Genomic DNA, 20,144 nt, shown 5'->3' with positions numbered 1-20,144 from the left:
CAAAGCTTGTTAAGTGTTTATTTAGGACGTAAACTTAAAGTATGTTGTAAGCAGAAATGTTACCGTATATGCAGACATGTTTTTATTTTGACACATTTTAAACAAATAAATGCAAACATAGGTCATAGTGGAAAATGTTGTGTTTCAATGGTTTATGGCGATCCTGCTTTATTCAGTTTTTACTTACTGTATTCCTTTATACAGTATAGGGCCTAAGTACAAACTGTATATTTAACCTCTAATCAACCATCACAGAAATTGTTTTTATTATTTATATTCTATTTAATAATATTTACATTTTTCAGATCCTTGCAAGGAAGGTAAAGCCTTTGGTCCCAACTGTACATTATTATTCTACTATTATTAAATGTTAAACTTTTGATGACAAACTTTATGTTGGTTTGACAAAGCCAGGCCTGAAAGTTTAACAGTATTAGTAGCTATACTGTAAACCATTTAACAGTCATATAGATGTTTTACCATGTACACTGGTGCTGAACCAGATAAAAATACTATTAATAATGCTAATAAGTTTTCCTTAAAATAACTGAATAAACGAGAGACCAGTCAGGGGGGAAATTTAAACCTTATTCCATCTCTCTTTATTTTAGAAAGAATACCATATGTACCCCATCACATCATTTTAATAATTCAAAATAGGTACAGCATCTCAGGGAAAATCGTTGTGCAAAGTCACTGGTTATTACACAGAGTCTTACGAGAGAATAAAGCTGGGCTGACAACACAGTATATCCTAAAGACAGTGTTCATGCAATGGACACAACAAGAGTGTGACAATTGATGACATGGCACAGAATAATAAAGACATTTCTATTTTGAGAATTAAAGGTCTGTACGAGTGTCTAACTGTATCCTTAAACCATCACAAATTTCCTTGTTTCAGGAAACGGTCTAAATTTGGCACAGGAATTGTGTTTTGCTTTTTAAATAAACCAAGCATGGATCATTATAATACCGCAGCAAAAACACACTGAAATGTTTTTTTGTTTGTTTGACATGACATCTTCAGCCCAGCTATTCCTTTAAACGACACGTAAATTATAGTGTAAAACAATCCGGGCTAACAATTGGACAGACCTGAAAGAAAGAAAATAACTGGACAAAGAAGCTGATGTGATGTACTCCAGAATGATCAGCATGCATGGACACCTTATTTGAACATTCAGCTCATGACTACTTTGAAACAAGTGGCTTCTATTCGGAGCGAAGCTCCTTGACTGAAAGCATACTGTAAAGATTTTATTTTTAGGCATGCGAGTACAGTCCATTTAGAAAATCACAACCAAACTACTAAGGGACGAATTAAAATACAGCGTTAACAGATACAAACCCCTTCAGAGAAAAATTGGACATTGTATGTGCATGAATACCAGTTACTACTGTATGTGTATGGGACAAAACAAAGGATGTGCAGGAAACTTAACGTTTACCAAATAGTAAGAGTGTCTATCAATGTCTTTCTGACATATGTGCAAAAAAATATATTTATCGAAAATCCACATTATGGAGCTTTTATAGACATTTATAGACAACAAATTATGTCGGATGAAAAAACACGCAATACACCAAAAGCCTGAAAAGACCAACAGCTCACATCCTATTTACCACAGGTAGAAAGTGCAATACACATGTCCTATAAATGAGCTTTATGAGCTCATATTCTAGTTAAGGCAAAAACAAAACCCTCTGAGGAACTACTAAAATAACATTCACACCCTCAAAAACAAATTCATTCCCATAAAACGTTCATCTTCATGAAAAAAGCAGCAAATACATTCTCTCGTTAAAAAATATAAATATTGTTTCTTTCCCTGTTAGTAAGCGCAAGAGATTTGAGTAAAAGGAAAAACAGAAAACAAAGAGAAGCTCACAACAAGAAACTGACTGCTAAACTACAACCGGCTGTTAATTTAACTGAACACAACATATGGTGAGCTTCATTTTTGTATTTGTATGCTTCAAACGTGAATGAAAATCATGAAAGCTTTGTATCCAACATACCTGCCTGCTGTGACATGCTATGAACAGTTATGATGATTATTTATAGTTTCTTTATGTGAGTTACTGTTATCTGGTGTACAGTGTTAAAGAGGGGTAATGACTGCCCCATGACAGAGAATTTCAAGATAAAGGGTCACAGTTATTTCGATTCATCCATCATGTTTCATCTGACTGGACTTTCTCACTGTAAAAGAGAACCAAACAAAATTTTAATTCCATGCTTCAAAAAACTAAATTCAAGCTATTGTTTGCTGTGTTTTAGTTTATGAAACCTTGATATATCGACAAAGCGTTTTATAAAATCACTAAGCCCAGCGAAGCCTTGGTTTACAGTGATTTTATAACAGCGAAGGTAGTTTAGGCCCAAAGGAGTCATTTGGATTATTTTAATGATAAATGACAATGGATAAATGTCATCGTGACCCCCATAAAATGATATTCACAGATAACAGTTCTTTCTGGTATCGCCATGCGATAATCCACCAGCATCCCCAATGTTTGTATCACTTCACAACTGTCTCTCGGCGAATTGCCTTTTACAGTTTCTCTCCTTCATTCACACACCATATTTTTACTCAGTAATAACATCACTGAAGCACCACTGCGCAAATTTAAAAGAAGTGACGGTTTGGAATTAGTAACAGAGGTTTGTTTAACTGTATGCTGGGTTGGAATGTGTGTCTAATTCTAAATTCTAAACCCTGTGTGCACATATTGCTACTTACATGCTGTTCAAGTTTTTGGTAATCAGATGTTTTTGGTCTCCGGTATCCTCTTGATTTCCGGCCCTCGATAAAAAAGGCAATGATCTGTACAAGAGAAATAAATTAATTATCACCATTTAAAAAAAGACAAACATCAGAAGGTGTTCGTTCCCAACCAGCAGTCCACAACATCTCTACATACATGTCTGTGATAAAAAAACACTCGAACAGACAAACCACGGACCTTGCGCTTGTTGTGATTTGCTATGTAGAGCGCCGCCACCACTATAACGGCACACACGAGATAGGCGAAGAAATGGCTGCTCTCTACACTGTCGTCTATCTGAAGATTGTCATTCCCGTTCTTCTGTTTGGTCCCGGAGCTCTTCGCATCTTTGAGCTTGGGCGCAATATTATCAGGATTCTCAGCAAAATCATCACCATCCTCCTCAATATCTTCACCAGGTTCAAAGGACGGAGTGGTTTTCTCTTCTGTGGATCCTTTATTCCCGATTCCTGAATCTAAATCATCTTGATCGCCATCATAATCTTCCGTCCTCTCATCCTGATCGACTTTCTTAGCCTTATTGACATTCTTATCATGCTGCTCGGTTGTCTTAACACTCTCACTGGCCATCTTATCTTTAGTGACAGCCTTGGTGCCTTCACCAACCTGAATGATTGTCTTTTCCTCACGGTTCACCGCATCAACCTTGACAGAGGTCTTAGCCTGCTCAGCGGGTGCCTTATTAACCTGATTGGTTGTTTTAGCCTCCTCACCAGACGTTTTATTAACCTGGACGGTTGTCTTTTCCTTTACAGCACTGTCTGTATGATTTTTAGTTGCCGTCAGCTTCTGTACATCAAGAGAAGGTTGCATTGGTGAGGTATGCTTTGGGTCATCTTTTTCTTTCGCAGATTTCAATGTATCATCTTTGTTTTTTTCCAGTTGAGAGCTGGTCTCCACTTGATCTTCATTAATTTCAACCGGAGTTTTTGATGGTTCATCATTTGTGCCACTTTTTGAGACCTTCTGCGGATCCACTTTTGCTCCAATTTGTTCTGTGGTGGGGGGAGTAGGTTCCTTACCCTTATCATCTGTTGGAGGTTGGTCTGGATCTTTAACTTTCAGTGGAGCACTGGTCACTGAAAAATAACAAAACAGGAAACTATAATAAAAGCTTGGGACCTCAACACAAGGCTGTCACCTGGTACAGATAGATCATGAGAATAAACCATATGTTCCTACAGAATTATTAGGAAATCCTCCTATTTGTAAATCTGTAAGATTTTTTTTTTTTAAATGTCCCACCACAGGACACATTTACGGGACAGTTCAGTAAAAATGTATTGACAAAATAAGTGACCCTGTATATTTTGTCTAAGTGACCCTGTATATAACATTAGCCTGCGACATTCATTTCAGAAATGTATTTTTTGTGAGAACTTTTCTAACACTAAAAACATTTTTCTTTATCTGAGCTCGAAAAACAGGAATGTGGTTCATCCATCCACTCTTGCGCACCGTCGCTTGAGATGTCAATCGTTTGATGGTCATTTAACAAAGCGTAAATCTAATAAATGATCACTAATAAATAAACTGTTATTTTGACTCCGTGACGAGTAAAACTATAACATATATTATTTTATATCATATCATATAACGCACACAATGGCGATGAATCAAGTGCTTTAACCATACACAACCAGAAATGACAAACACGAACACCAGTTGATAACTACACGAAACTTACCCAGAGACAAGCAGATCACGAGAACACAGAGAGCTGTTACACGCATCGTGTTTTCGGAGAAGAATGGAGGTAAAACAAGACAATAACACAACGCAGGGATTTCAGTACAAGTGATTGTGACAGTAAACGCCAACACAACGAATGCGATACAACAACTTCCGTGTTGACACAAAGAGCGACGTGTACGCTACACGCTGCAAAACGCGGACTGGATTCAACTGCGCATACACGCGGAGTCTCTGACGTTCAACGTGGGCGGGGTTTAAGAATTGAAGCTCGATAGGTGTTCGAATATATCAACTTCAAAGATCAATAACGTGATAGATTATATACAAGGTGATAATATTTGGATATTTAATTTGATCTATTTTCATTCGTGAAGTTGATCGTGTTTTTCATCATTAAAAAAACATGTTTTTCTAATAGAGTTTTTCTATTGTGCTTAATGTTATTTTGTTTTACTCTTGTTGGAAAGACGTTTTTTCCGTCGTTTGCTTTTGACTTCAACTTTGTGACTTTCTCACTTGTTTATTTAAATACTTTTGCATTGCTATTTATAGAACATAAAGACTCGATTGACAGATGAAAAAAAGATACAATTTGAAATAGTTTTGGTGACTTGCAACATTCTGAGAAACAGCAGCCAAATAAAATAAAACAAAGGTAAATCTTTGTAACATAATTGTAAATCTATAGACCAAAATATATTTCTGCTCCTCATAATAAAAAAGGGAACCATTAAGTTTCAGCTAAAAGTTTCCAAAAATATTCACTAAAATATATAGGAATATGCATTTTTTTGAAGTAAAAAAATGAAATAAAAGAAAACTCAAAGAAAAGAACACGTCATCGTGCAGGTGCTTAAAAATGAACCTAAAAGATCCGCTGTGGTAAGATCTGGACAGCAGGGGGCACTGTAAGACCATTCAACTATTAAGTCTTGAGGTCACCGGACCGTGAATTGAGCAAATACTTGGTGCCAAATCAGTATTTCATAGATATAGTTATCTACCCCAAGAGCTAGGAATAGACCCATATGTGAATAAGAGTAAGCTAAACTTGAATGCTTAAAAGAAATCAAGATTGTTTCATTAAATTTATTACTGAAGTATCGGCAGCCACCAATGCCAACGTGGGTAATTCACATCAAAATATCAAGGAACAGATGTCCAATGAATAATGTCTCTGACTTTCAGTTGGTTTATATTCTTTCATTGTATGGAAAAATTCACAGTTTGAATTATTTCTATTGTATTCTACAAATGCAGGTTCATTTATTACCCACAGCCTCGTTGTTGTTTTACCCCGCCAGATCCCGTCTAGAACCAACGAAATATGTTCAACAGCAAAAATCATAGGCCTTATGTTTATCTAGCATGACCTACCAACTGCTGTGAATAATTTGTTATGGCAACCAAAGATCTTGCACGACATGCAAATCATGTTAATCAATGTTTTACTGCTCAGCCAGAGACAAAAAACCCTGCAGCCTCAAATTCTCTACCAGGTCTAATTATAGTCCTGACATTTAGTGCTGAAAAGCATCCCTCTTATTCTTTATCTTCATTTCCCCCTTTAAGGTCAAATGGTCGTAAATAAAACATTAAGCGGCAGTCGTGGGCACATCGCCAGGTCTTACCTGCCTTCGCAGGGAGCTGCCAACACAGACTTTGCCAAATGTAATGAGAGTGTTGATCAAACAATCAATGAATGTGTTAACTGAATTCGATGAGGTGTAGACAACTGTTGCCGGATTAAATCACTGCATGCTGTGTAAAGAGAGCCGTAGAATAACGAAAGGCATTCGAGAACGAGTTGTACACACAAATTAAAAAGAAACTAAATAATAAAAAAACACTCATTCAGTCTTATGTTCAGTCTTCACAATCCTATAATTTTGGAAACCAATTACATCCGCGGTGTATACGTGGTTCAGTACATAAAGTGTCACTTCCTTCGGGTGACACAATCCGAATGACAGTCTATTAATTTCCCGTTTCACTCAGTGATTTATGTATTCTTTTGTTTTAATGTTGATTGTCGGAGTACAGGAATGTAAACACAATGTCAAGTGGTTTTGAAACATCAAAGGCCTAACCTGGCACGAATTCAGGATCAAAGCAGAGCCCACCGGCAGAAGCTTGGCCGGGGGCCAGTGCACTCTAATGAGCTGAATTAACATGTATTAATTCTGACCTTGTGAGAAGCAGACAGATGTCTCTTATGAGAGAGAGTTCACCACACACTTCTTTGTTCCATACACACATTTAAAGGGGAAGGTCTCCTGTTGGGTCCCCATGGCTGCATCTGATTATTACATACGGAGCCCCATAAATGAAAGACATAATAGGTTAGATCTGTGCAGCACTCGGTTTTTAAATGAGAATAAACAAAAGTACAATATACAGATTGATGAGCACCAGCACTGCCGATCTTAAACTATACTTCAGAATGTTTCACTCCATTTGTTTGCGTTTACTTTAATCTTGTTTACGACCCTTTTTTGTTGATGGCATTACAAATCTGCTGATATACGTGACCCTGGATCACAAAACCAGTCTTAAGTAGCACGGGAACATTTTTAGCAGAAGCCAAAAATACATTGTGTGAGTCCAAATTATAGATTTTTCTTTTATGCCAAAAATCATTAGGATATTAAGTAAAGATCATGTTCCATAAAGATATTTTGTACATTTTCAACCCAAAATATATAAAAACGTTATTTTTGTGAGTGGATGGCCTGCTACAGTGCATCGGATTAACAACTTCAAAGGCGATTTTCTCAATATTAACATTTTTGCACTCTTTACTTCCAGAGATTTACACTCTTGTATCTCCACCAGATATTGTCTCATCTTAACAACCCCTATATCAATAAAAAGCTTAACTATTCAGCTTTCAGTTGATGTAAAAATCTAAATTTCGAGAAATTGACCCATAAGACTGGTTTTGTTGTCCATGGTCACATATGTGGACTTTTGTTCACAATATTCGCCCCAAATAATGAATCTGTGCAAAATTGCTGGTATTGACTATATCTGCAAATTATAATTTGTTTTTACAAGTATGTTCGAGTATCTATATTTATATAAATTGTTAACAACAGTTTTCCATATTCTATATTCATTATTTCTATTTTATAACAGGGCTGTAAACACCATATGCATTCTTTATATTATCGGTCAACTGGCATATGACCCAAACGAGATCCCTGGCTTTATTTAAACCCTATTTGTATTCAGATTGCCGTTTTCATCTTTTTCTCCAGAGAATTACATTTCTAGATTCACTTTTCAAGTTAAGATTACATTTATAATAACAAAATATGTATAAAATAACACCAATAGTTATTTCACGTCTATGGTCCATTACCTGCAGACAAATGTCCTTCAAATGACCTGCATGCCACTATACAAGCTTTAAGATGCGCATTACCGTATGACCAAAAAACAAACAAATTTCACTTGAATTGAAAATGTAAAAAAATGAAAATCAAATCTCTCGTTGGAATACTGTTCAACTGTTGGGTAGTCGAAGGCCAAGTGTGACTCGTATGTCCTAAATATGGATGATACATCGACGGAAGGCTATCCGGTCCACATAGTAAAGCAATGACACGAAATGCCATTAAACAGCTCCGCTGTGCCCGCATCTCCGATGGAGCTAACGAGCACTTTTCCACGAATTGACTCGGAGAAAACAAGCTCGAGAGAATAATCACAGATATCCCGGCTCCAGCCGATCTCTCTAACAGGCCAGTCATATTAAAGTCACTCAGGCTGCTCGCACCAAGCGGGTGGGTGTACGGAGAATAGGAGAGCCCATCACGGTTCAAGCCTTAAGGAGCCACAGGCTTTCTGTGTTGTCTGACAACTCATTACCTTTAATTTGGTTGATGGCTCCGGAGCGAAGGCTACACGCGGGACCCCAGAGAGCATCGCGGAGGCCCAGATGATGCAAGGCACATTCCCTGCTTCTCTAATGACCGCCGAGCAAAATCAAATCTAGCTTTTGTGTGCGCGCGTGACTGACAGGTCGGTACCTCACCTGAGGGCACAGAGGGAAATGAGCGCTCGCGTGTCAACCTGTCCGTCTGCGCGCACACGAGCGAGCGCACACACCTCTCGTCACGCAGTCGGTGACAGTCTGTTGAAACGGCTCACGGTCGAGTCACACGGAAACAACACACCGCGAAACATCATTAAGCAATTAGCGATAATGGCGCGTTGCTTGTCCGCAAACGCGCGTTGATTGGCTATTACTGCCAGTGTGACGCGCGTCATTAGGAGGTGGCCTGCCGCCCGCCTCTTGTTAAACACCGACGCCGGAGCGCCGCTTCCGCTCAAATGCGAAGAATCGATTTGATTTCAGTCTAATCGCGGTGTCACCACCCGACGCCGCGTCTGAACAGACCACCGACGCCCGCAGGAATACGAGGTCTGTCAGGGGTGTCACCTACGGCCCGTTTCCCAGCTGCGTGGAAAGCGAAAGGGACCGTTCTTGGCATCTCCGCCCGTTTCTAAAGTCCCCCAAAAGCAGGGGCCTCCACCTTGTGTATTTTCCACTAATTGAAAAGACTAATGAGATCCCCGGAGCTCCATCCTATTACCTCTCACTTAATTACAGCGCCAGCAGTCAGCCAAACCACAAATAAAGACGCAACGTGAGAAAAGCCGGAGAGAAGGTTGGCTCTGACCCGCTTTCGTCGTTGTTTTGGGACTTCGCATTCCAGGAAGGAACAGATGTCTATTATTTTTTTATCCGTGTTTATTTTTGGCAGTCGATTTTGTTGCTCTGGCTTCGCTGTTCATTTTCCAGTGCGGTTTGCCTAAATTCCGCCTATTAAAGATTGAACTCTTAATTCCTCTCACACATCAGCAGGGTTCTTCAGAACATACACTTACTTACTGCTGTTTATTGTGCTTCGAGTGTTTAAAATCGCCTTCTCGTTTTAGGCAGATTTTGAAACATGAGAAATGATAAAACATTGACGTGCAACCTTGGAAATACCTTTTTTTGCAAAAGAATACAACATTTCTAGCTTGTTGTGAATGCATTTTTTTCCAAAAAGCCATTCACGAAGAGTAATGGAGGGGATGTTTACTACAAAATCATGCATTTTGGAAACCTGGAAACGGAATTTAAAGGGCAAATATTTGGAATACAAACTACAAAAACGCGATCTCATGCGCATGCGTAATAGGTTCAGCACTTAGACGCGCTTATAGCGTTGATAACTGGCCTGTCATGCATAAAACGTTTTGTTTTTGTCTATTTTATGTCCTCTACACAAACGTTTAAAAAATGTTTTCACATAAATGCTTTTTTCAGTTTTAGTACATGATTTTTGTGTAAACATAGTTTTGATTTGACTGTAGATACCTGTAAATCATTTCTCCTTTGCATAAAAAAATAAAAGCAAAATTTCCCCAACAATTGATGTCTCTTTTAGAATTTATTACACAAGTAATTGATAATTGACTCAAAAACGACATGAACCACCATTTTTAGAAACAATTTACAAGTTTTATTTATCAAGTTCACACACTTCAAAACTGGGGTAGAGGGGGGGTCGTTGCAAAGAGGTCTAATAAAATTGCCAGTACTATGAATTAAACTCCAAAACTACCATTAATAATTACAGGCAAGCTTAAAATTCTTTTGTTCCTTGTCTTTTAAAAGTAGTTTTTAATACATGTTTTCTTTATACAAGTTTACTGGAATAATGCATCAAATAAGAAACCAGTTCCAAAGTAGACATTACAAAAAATACATTGTTTTATACAGACACAGAAAAGCAGATGATCAAATATTGACCGATAATATTTATTTTCTTTTCATTTATCAAAAAAGTTAACCTGACATCTATTTCTCCAAAAGGTAAAAAGCAATATACAGCATTATTTAAAAGAGAGTACGAGAGAATTGCTTTTGAAGAGTCAGTCGGCTGATTTGGTTACTAAAGAGAGCGGCTGAGACTGGAACAAAGCATGATGGGAGTGAAGGGCAGCCTGATGGAATGGGGAGGGCGGGGACAGGAGGGAGGCATGCAAAGAGGCAAAGGGGAGTGGCCGAGAGAGTAGGGGCGGAGTCAACTGCCTGCCTGAGGAGCATGTAGGGAGAGAGAGGCTCGGTTGGGAGGAGGATATTGTTGAAATAGATGACGGTGATGGTTTGGAGAGAAGAGAGAAATGAGGCTGGTGTTGACGATCGGGCTTGGTGGTGAGTGACAGCGGTTGAGCCTGCTCAGAATGAGTAGGGGCCGGGGCGGCGGGCGAGGCCAGGGCGGCAGAGGGCGTGGCCGGTGAGTCCAGCATGCTGCCGTGGGAGGAGGCAGGGCTGTCAATCATTTTCTCCTGAGGGAGGTACTGCACACACGGCTTCTTATTTGGCAATGAGAAATCTGAGAGGGAACAGAAAACGGGCAAAATAAATAGGACGAATTTTGGAAGGTTCGAAATGTTATCTGACATCTCAAGTGAATGCAAGCCAATGAATGATAAAACCACAGCATTCGAGCGACTCCGTTAGGGGAAATTTAGCAAAGAACATGATATTATATGCAATGATTACATAGTCACGGCAACCTTAAGTACAAAATTATTCACAACCTTTAAAACTTATACACAGGTGAACCATCCGAAAACATGCCCGGGTCACATTTAACCCCAAACTCTCTGCATTAAATTATTTTACAGACATTTATTTGCATGAACACCAATGTAATAAATATGACCATAATATATAAAATGCACTTTATAATTAAAAAAAAATTGTTTGACGGTGATTTTTTCACAATACAGAAAAGATTTTGATGAACAACCTGCTCTGAGACCTTGACATGTTGTGTAAAATACACCTATACCATTGGTCACAGCATGGAAATGAAGTCGTGTGTACATCTGCCGAAATCAAAGTATTCGAATGGATGTCGTGGGTCGCATGTATGACCACTAAGAAGAGACTGCTGTGACTGTCACTGGCTGTCTGAGGGGCGTTCACACAGGATTCATTCTTGCAATAAATGTTCTTATGCACATCCTTTATTGAATGTACACAATCAATATTCATATCCTGCCACCTGGTTCATAAAGTACAGAAATATAAAAAGGACATGGGATGCATGTCAAAAGATTTAAAAACATGCCAATCTTGCCGTATGACGCAGAAAAAACAGCAATACGTATATGGGGGGGGGGGGGGGGGTTGATTAGCTTTTTTTTAAAACGCTGCGGACAGAATGCAGAAACGTGACCTGTGTGAGCGGCCCTGAGCCCGCCGACATACCTGCCTGTGCTAGCACTGGACTTCATAAGCTGCGTGTCACAGAGCAGGGAGGAGAGTGCGAGGTTAGAAACGAACAAGGCGAGAGAGAAAAGGCAGTGTGAGTGTGTATATCTGTCCTCACCCTCTGGTGTTGAGTCTGTCTTATTATCTCTCTTCCTCTTCTTCCGCTTACCCTGCATAGAAAATAATACACAGCGAGTGAGTGAGAGAAACAGCGCGAGAGACGGAGAGACAGATAGAGTCAGCAATGGTGAAGGAAGGCAAACATTTTGTGTTAATCTAGCAATGTATATGTAAAAAAAAAACAGACAAACAAAACCACAAACGTGTCAATATGACTGGTGGATCAATCTTCTGAAGACATGCAACAGCTGGATAGTCTTTTCTTTTTTCAATAAATCAAAATTAGTCTGAATGATCGGTACATAAACAAGACAAATTCTAAAAATGCCAAAGAGGTCAAGCAGATGTAGAGTTAAAAAATAACTACAATTTCCGTCCATATATGACTTCAGAAGACTTCAAATATTGTGCCATATAGATCGTATGTACCACTTTTTTGGTGGTTTAATATTAATGCTCCACCCAAAAATGAAACTCTGTCATGAATTACTCCAACCACAAGTTGTAATAATTTCCTTTGTTCGGTTGAACACAAAGAAAGATATTTGGCAACAGAACAACAACAAAATGATGCAATAATCTTTTTACTATGGTTGTCAATGAGGCCTCAGAAATGTTTTCAGAAATGAAAATTCTTCCGAATATCTTTCTCTGTGTTCATTAGAACAAAGAAATTAATACAGGTTTGGAACCCTCAATGATGACACAATTTCCATTTTTGGGTGGACAATCCCTTCAATGCTCCATTCCCCATTAAGTATCCTAGCAACCGAAAAGAGCAACAAGTAGCTTCTTTGCAATCTCTTCTTTTGTGCATTACAGAAAAAGTCATGCTAGTTTGAAACATAAGGGTGAGATACTAAGTCTATACTAAAAGCAGCACTGTGTGTGTATGAGACTCACATAGTTATCTCGGGCAGACCAGCCGGGGTAGAGTTGAGAGTGCAGCTGCCTTTCTTTCCTGGCCAACTCGTAGTACTTGGCCTGTTCCTCTCGAGATAGTGAATGCCACTGCGAACACAAACAATAAAGTCAGCCAAAGGCCCGCATATATATACCGTACACAGAAAAGCTGCATACACAAGCAAAAACAGTGCCTGCATTTACACCTATATCACGTGACCACACGGTCATGCAACATGCAAATCTGGTCCATGCGTCCTGTTAACACCTGATTTTTAAAGACCCCAATAAACAAAAATGGCAGTGTTGAAGCTTTTAGTCGTCGTTGATGTCATCACTCCTAAAACTTTAGCACATTTAAAATGTGCAACTTTTATTCCACTTAAGTAAACCAAAAACATTGATGACTCCACAGATTACCGTCCAATCAAATGTTCTCTAGATTGAGCAACACAACTGCCATCTGTAAGTAGGCAAATCCCACTTGTTTTTGTTTGCTCACCCTGCGACCCAGGATTTGGTTGATGGCGGCACTTTCCTTCAGCGTGCATTCGGCCACCACTTTGGCCCTCATCTCTTTCATATACAGCATAAATGCGTTGAGGGGTTTCTTTATGTGTGGCTTTTTGTCCTCCTCTTTTTTAGTCGGACCCGGAGACTTCCTGCAAACATAAGACAGTTGATTGTTTATCACGTGTTGTATGTGTATGTGTGTGATGTGTGTAAGGGAGTGCCAGTCAGAAAGAATTGTGTTTACCAAAGTGGTAAGTCGGCAGACAAAACATAGTGCTAAACATTTTATTTTCCCAAATATTCAGGTATAGCACTGCTTTATTATATATTATAATATATATATTTTCTTTTAGAAGTTGTGATGATGCTTTCTTACCTCAGAAAGAGTGTTTATATAGTATGTAATGTATATATATATATACATATAAGGCTGTACATTAACTTTCTTGGCACATAACATCGGTGCTACAGAGGTTAAAAGTTTTGTAGCACAGGCCAAACAGTTGTAGCACAAGTACATGTCTGTTTTCTGTTATCATCTTTAAGAAAACAGAAAGTCCAGAACAGTCTGGACTTTTATTTTGGCGGGTAGTCGCGAAGACGTTTGAGTTTCAGTGTGTTTTGTTGCTTCACTCAAACAGTGAAATGCTTGTAAAATAAACTGTGTGGATGAAGTTCATGTGTTCATGTCCTCATATAGTAAGATCCACAAGTGTCATTCTTTTAACATGTTAAAGTGTGTAACTCATTCACTCATAGACACGCAGATGACATCGTATGAACTAGTAGAATTCTGCTTTCGTGATTCCTTCCATCACATCGCACAGATCATAGGGCTCTTGATCAATGAACTCGATGCAGCCGGACAACAAGTTGACTAAACTAAACAAAAACTCAAATAAATAGTGGTGCGCCATTAGTTAACCCCCCAAACGAACAAGCACAACGACAAACGCACTTCACTGTGGCTCTGTCTGATGCACCTGCCAAACTGTATCGCACGCGTGCTACACTATTACATTTATTCGTAGCACAGACCAATTTTTTCATACCGTGTGCCACATATAGGCCGCACTGTACAGCCCTGATATATATATATATATATGTTTTGTTAAATAATTATTTATTTTAATAAAGTTCACATTTTTTTATATTAACTTTAATATAGCATTATTGCATGACATATTGAATATCGCATTATTTCTCGTCAATATCATGTAAAATGTTGTAAGAACTAATAATCTATCCTTGGTTCAACTGGTTCAAGAAGTAAAGAAAATCGAAAGCGCAGATTTACATTTACATTAGTCATTTAGCAGAGGCTTTTATCCAAAGCGACTTACAAAGACTTCAGGGAGCAAGCAGCGATATGTCATACAAAGAGCAATAGTGCGATAGGTGCTAATACAAAGTTACTACTACATACAAAGATTTAGCGTAGTGTGCGCATACTTACGTGTGAGCTGCTGGGCTGATGCCTCCGTTGGGTTCTTGTTTAACAGCCGGGGACACTATAGCTGGGTGAGGAATTCCTGTCCGATGAAGACTGTGAGGATGATGAGGAACCATATGTGGAGAGAAGCGGCTGGATACCAAACTGAAAATCGACAGAAGAATTTGTTATTTCTATTTGATGGTCTAGATCTCAATCTCAGACCTGCATTCTCCACGTCTCTCTTGTGTGAGTGCCAAACGTTAGGTTAAGACAACATATACCAGTCATCGAAGTTCCCTCATTAGACTCCTGTCTGTCCAGCTCACACATCTTGATCCCCCAAGAATAACACACAGCGTTTGACTCAAACAGAGCAGCTTATGTCATCCAGCAAACACGTCTTGATACTCTGCCTACACTAACACGTTCTTATTTCTGTTCATGTCATTTTCAGTCCATATAATCACTGCTACAAAGCTCCTTTATCCACTCTTGTTATAGGTGAAGTGCCGAGTGTGCTGTTTCTGTGGTAACGCAGAAGAGTGCGACACCTGAGACCCCCATCCCCCTAAACCAAGTACACCCCTTTCCAAAATGTATAGAAACCACTTCCTACAACAGTCTGAGCGGGACACGTTTCAGATCCCAGCACTGAGTTTGGTGAGGTGAACGCACAATGGAGCTTTGTGTTCACCGGAAATAGTAAGCAATGTTTCATTCTTTCCTCTGCGACACTCTCAATAAACTTACTGAGGTGTAAAATAACAGCCGACTCCTAATAAAATGAAAATAATAATCGCTGACCAGTGCGGTTAAGCAGTGAGACACACACCTCTTAAATGTCGAGTGACATGAATGTGTAATGTAGGAAAGGCACGCTCACCTGGACATGGATGCGTTCATGGCAAGAGCTTGGTACGGGTTCCGGAAACCTCCAGCAGTGATGGGGTACATGTGTTGGGCCTGCCTGAGAAATAAATAAATACATTTAGTCTTAAAAATCAAGGTTCTTCAGTGGTTCATTACAGCACTTTTTCTATCTTGCAGTGCTTTTGAAGATTAAAAACGGCGGCGATATCAAGTGTCGTAACTCTCATATTCAACGGCTTTAGGTCAGAGCATTCGTTAACTCCTCCCCTCTAAGTATCAACCTGCTGCCAATCTCATTTAAAAATGCTATGGCTATTTTTAATACATCCAATAAATGGGCTAGTTGCATAAGATGGTGCCGGTGAGCTTTTACGACGCAAGGGTTGGCAGACTCATTTCCGGTCGTATAACACTATCGAGTTGTTTTGGCTCAACAGTGTGCTCATATCGCTGATATATCACTTTCTTTTATATCTAAAAAAACACCCATATTTGCCGGCCAAAAATCCTCTTTTTCCCATACTATGTTATACGACCGGAAATTAGTCTGCCGACTAACGATACACTCGGCACACGATTCGGTTCTTAGTTCGATGCTGGGCTCATGTACGGTACACATCATGATATTTTTGAATTTTTTTTGCAACATACAACTTAAGAATTTCAACATTTTAAGGCTTAACTTAAGCTTCTGTACTGCATGTTTGTCACTGAAGAATTAACAATTTAAAGGCTCAGTTTTTTTACTTACAGCGGCCACTAGTGTTGTATTATAGATTTGCAACGAACATCCCAGTACAAAAATATGTTGACGGCTGCGACAACGCTTGTTCTCATGTTGACACAGGGAAGAGATCATGCGGGCATTAGAAAGACTTTAGAAAGAGCGATGTTTTATTTATTACATGAAATAAAAGGTCTGTGGATTTTGAGTATAAAAAGAAGGATAAAAGTCAGGACCTGCGTTAATATTTTAAAGACTTTCCAGCAGAGACGCGTTAGGAGCCGCGGTACTAAGGCTTTTAGCGGAGATACTCATATATATCTATGGAGATACTTTCCAGCAGAGAGACGTTGGAGAGAAAGATCGTCTAAAAATCACCCCCGAGGAGGTTGCTTTGATTCGGTTCAGTATGTGATATTAGCTGTGTGACAAAGTAGTTTAAAGCGTCATTGTTTATCTGGAACTGCTTTAATATTGTACACGTCCAGATGCTGGAGAAAGAGAGAGCGTGTTGGCAGTAAAACTGGAGAGAGAGCGAGAGCGCGTTTTACAGGGTAGAGGGAGAGGAAATGCATGTGTGTAGAGTTGTTTGTCCGTTTAGGGCTGCTGTACAAAACATGGCGGCGAATTCAATGTATGTAGACCCGCTAGATAGAAATAGCTTATTTTAAGTTATTACAAACATAACGGTTCATGACGTAAGGTCTGAAGAAATAGTTTTGTATATTATATTGCATTTCTGTCTATAGATCCTGTTAAAAATCACGTATTGTTCCTTTAAATGAAATAAGAATTAAGATTGGTGTCAATTTTGAAAGCAAATTTTGAATTAGTTTTAATCATAGTCTGTTGACTAAAATCCATTATCAGTTTAGTTTGTCGACGAGATCGAGAATCTGTTTTTGCAGTTAAACCCTTTATATCAGTAATTGTGTTTTTCATAACGTTCATAACATTAACGTTCTATTTTGACACACCTTGTTCTAACCAGAATCTGTATCTTGACGAATGGACAGAGTTGTGCGTGTAATAACAGATCAGGTTTGAGAAACTCACTGTGGAACGAGCCACCCCAAAGGATGAGGGATCTGTCCCATGCCTCCAGGGGACAGGGGGTAGTAAGGGGACAGCTCTGCGGGGTGAGGTGTCCGTGGAATACCTGGCAACACAGTCGTAGAATCAAATAACAGAAGAAAGAAAAATCCTTTAACAGAAACGTCTGAATAATGTGTGTGTATGTGTAATACCTGTCTTTGGGTCCATTATCTCTGGTGAAAGGTGGGATGGAGGAGTTCCTGGAGAAAAGCGTTCATTGCTGTAGGTGATGAGGGGGGTCAGGGGATGCATGTGAGCATGCTGGACCACCGGGACCTTATTAGACTGAGAAAGAAAACATGAAGATTTAAGGATGATTAGGAGACAACACAAAAATGGCACCATTTACTTTCTTAATAAACATTATAAAGATTTTCAATGTTTAAATAAAGAAAGTTGTTTGGCTGAAATGATATTTGTATTTGGTTGATGTCACAAATTCCTTCAACCCCCCAGCCATTCTCTGTGTGGCCATTTAAACTGCAATGACTCTTGGGTAATAAGAAGAGAATGGTTGCTCACACTTGAGGCTATCTGTCTTTAATACGTGTTTGGGACAAGAAGTGCATGAAGCAATCTGGCCCCGCACCAAGGAATGCTGGGAGAAGCAAGTGCTGTGCCAGACAGCCTCACACCCACTGCCACACCAAATCTGTGTGTACACAGTCTGTACCTCATGACAGCTCCTAAACATTATCACACGGCTATCTGCCCTTACTGACCTGAAAATACTTTCGAGAAAATGACACCAGAAAACATTATAACGTGTATGATTTGATCGGCTACGTATTCACTTAAAGAATTGAAGCCCCGTTCTTCACGGCTGACTGAAGTAAGGCAGTGTAGTATATGTTTGTTAGTAAAAGAGAGTGAGAAACGTGTTCTGAAAAGCACATGTGTGAGACAAAAGAATGACTGCATCAATATTTTATCATCCTGAAAACATTGCTGAAAACCGCAGCGAAGTTCTAGGGTTTGGGCGTCAGCAGAACAGCTTTTAAAGGTGAGGAAAGACAATGTAAACCATCTCATTTGGCATCTATCCACAATCTTAAAATTGTTTGACAATATTAGACAGTCAAATTGAATGATGACAAATCAGAGAATGAACACACAGTGCCTTTTATGTCCAAAACAAAACCGCACATTTTTCACAAAATCTGACATATGTCAGTGAGATTGTCTGGATCGGGAAGAGTGGGCTAGAAGATGGGTCGAAAAATAAAGGGGGCATGTTGATTCCAACCGAAGTCTGCACGGTGTACGAAATGAATCGACTAGCTCTTATATTTAATAATACATGTAGTGATAATACCGTGCCTGTTAGCACACATACATTTTAGAGACGTCTATTTAGCATCTACAGGGCGTATTTTTTTTACGGTTTACACATTTGCGATACGTCTAATGATGTTTCCTGTCAGACGCGCGTAAGATATAAAAAATCTAGAATGTAAACAGAACTGTTTTTTAAAGATGTTTATCAGGTGATTTAAATCAGCAGATGTTTTCCAGATCTTTAGCAGACATCTTACAGACGTACCTGTGCTTTTTGGGGTATATCGCCTTAAAAGTCCTAGCAATTACTGCGATGTAAAAACTTGATACGGTCACATGCCTAGTACAGAACAACCTGCACGGATACATCGTCAGACCAGGAACGTGAATTAAAGTGAAGTTTAATGGTTTGTTGTCCGATGTTTCCTTTCATAAGGGGACAGGCTACAGCGGAGACGTTTAATCCGCTGTGTTGAAAGACTGACTGCTTTTTAAAATTCACAAACAAGCTGTCAACGATTTCCACGCAGTCCCTGCCAAGTTCACGGCATTTTGGTATCCAGTATCTACAGGGGCATGAATGTCAAAAATCCTAGCTGCAGAAACGAAGAGGTTGACAGTTGAATGGCGCTGGAGCTGGCGGAGGGTTTGAGCAGACTGCGCAGTGGTGGTGGTCTGGCAAAGGGGCAAAACTCTGCCGGGCCAGACTAAGGAGACAGGACTACTGCTGGCTGTGGAAGCCGTGTTGAAGAGGGGAGGAGAACTTTGCTCCAAACATGATTCTGAATCCTTCACATCTGAGATGAATTACTAGGCAAACAGCCCCCGGGTACAAGAGTTACCAACCAACCAACCAAATCTCCTGAGCTCTCCCTCTCTGTGTGTGTGTGTGTGTGTGTTCTCTCCTTTTTTCAAGTGGGAGGTTTTTTTCAGCCTTTTCAAAAACTCCATGAAAACAAGAGAAGAAAAAAGACGAATGCATGGCATGCTGGGATAGCAAAGATTTGTTTGTCACCCAGACAGGAAGCGGATGTGAGAGTGGGCAGAATGTGACATCAGGATTTCGAGGCGCACACACAATCTCAAAAGCAAACACAAATGCTCAAGTGGTCGATTGGTATTTATGTGGGCATCATTTCAACTTCTTTTCAGTTCCAGGGATCCTGTCAGCCTAACAAAGAGGTAACATTACATAAAACTGGCCAACATGCACACATTGAGAACACACACACACACATTCATACAATATTTTATGAATCTGACGGCAGTGCAACTCAGCGGGCCTCATTCATGATACACAAGCAGAACGAATCTGTGTAAAAACATTCTTGCGTACAACCAAACCGAACCAAACGCGACAACTTATGTTAGAATTTATTCTTTTGTTGGCTTGATGCCAAGATCGGGGACCAGCGTTGGGGTCAGATTCGAACTTG

The 20,144-nt window shown here is 39.5% G+C and overlaps 2 protein-coding genes across 3 annotated transcripts in view; both read right to left on the bottom strand.

Moving 5' to 3' along the window:
* Positions 1 to 568: 568 nt before the first annotated feature.
* On the bottom strand, positions 569 to 4,721 carry tgoln2 (trans-golgi network protein 2). The gene is made up of 4 exons (XM_079467079.1): positions 4,481 to 4,721; positions 2,971 to 3,872; positions 2,748 to 2,831; positions 569 to 2,206 (listed from the first exon to the last, which is right to left on the bottom strand). The coding sequence occupies exons 1-4, from the start codon at positions 4,524 to 4,526 to the stop codon at positions 2,204 to 2,206; spliced, it is 1,035 nt and encodes a 344-aa protein (XP_079323205.1). The 5' UTR covers positions 4,527 to 4,721; the 3' UTR covers positions 569 to 2,203.
* A 5,268-nt stretch (positions 4,722 to 9,989) lies between these two features.
* tcf7l1b (transcription factor 7 like 1b) overlaps positions 9,990 to 20,144 on the bottom strand; it is a 41,363-nt gene continuing 31,208 nt past the window's right edge. For both annotated transcript variants that reach the window (XM_079468287.1, XM_079468288.1), the window contains 8 exons: positions 17,583 to 17,715; positions 17,392 to 17,494; positions 15,625 to 15,708; positions 14,763 to 14,903; positions 13,296 to 13,455; positions 12,794 to 12,901; positions 11,889 to 11,940; positions 9,990 to 10,883 (listed from right to left, as the gene is read on the bottom strand). In XM_079468287.1, the coding sequence (XP_079324413.1) occupies positions 10,420 to 10,883; positions 11,889 to 11,940; positions 12,794 to 12,901; positions 13,296 to 13,455; positions 14,763 to 14,903; positions 15,625 to 15,708; positions 17,392 to 17,494; positions 17,583 to 17,715 (1,245 nt within the window). In that variant the 3' untranslated portion in view covers positions 9,990 to 10,419. The remainder of the gene's footprint in view (positions 10,884 to 11,888; positions 11,941 to 12,793; positions 12,902 to 13,295; positions 13,456 to 14,762; positions 14,904 to 15,624; positions 15,709 to 17,391; positions 17,495 to 17,582; positions 17,716 to 20,144) is intronic.

Source organism: Barbatula barbatula, assembly GCF_947034865.1.
Source record: "Barbatula barbatula genome assembly, chromosome: 11".
Classification (NCBI taxonomy): domain Eukaryota; kingdom Metazoa; phylum Chordata; class Actinopteri; order Cypriniformes; family Nemacheilidae; genus Barbatula; species Barbatula barbatula.
Note: the sequence above shows the minus strand (reverse complement) of the source record. Positions and strands in the feature narration are given on the sequence as shown.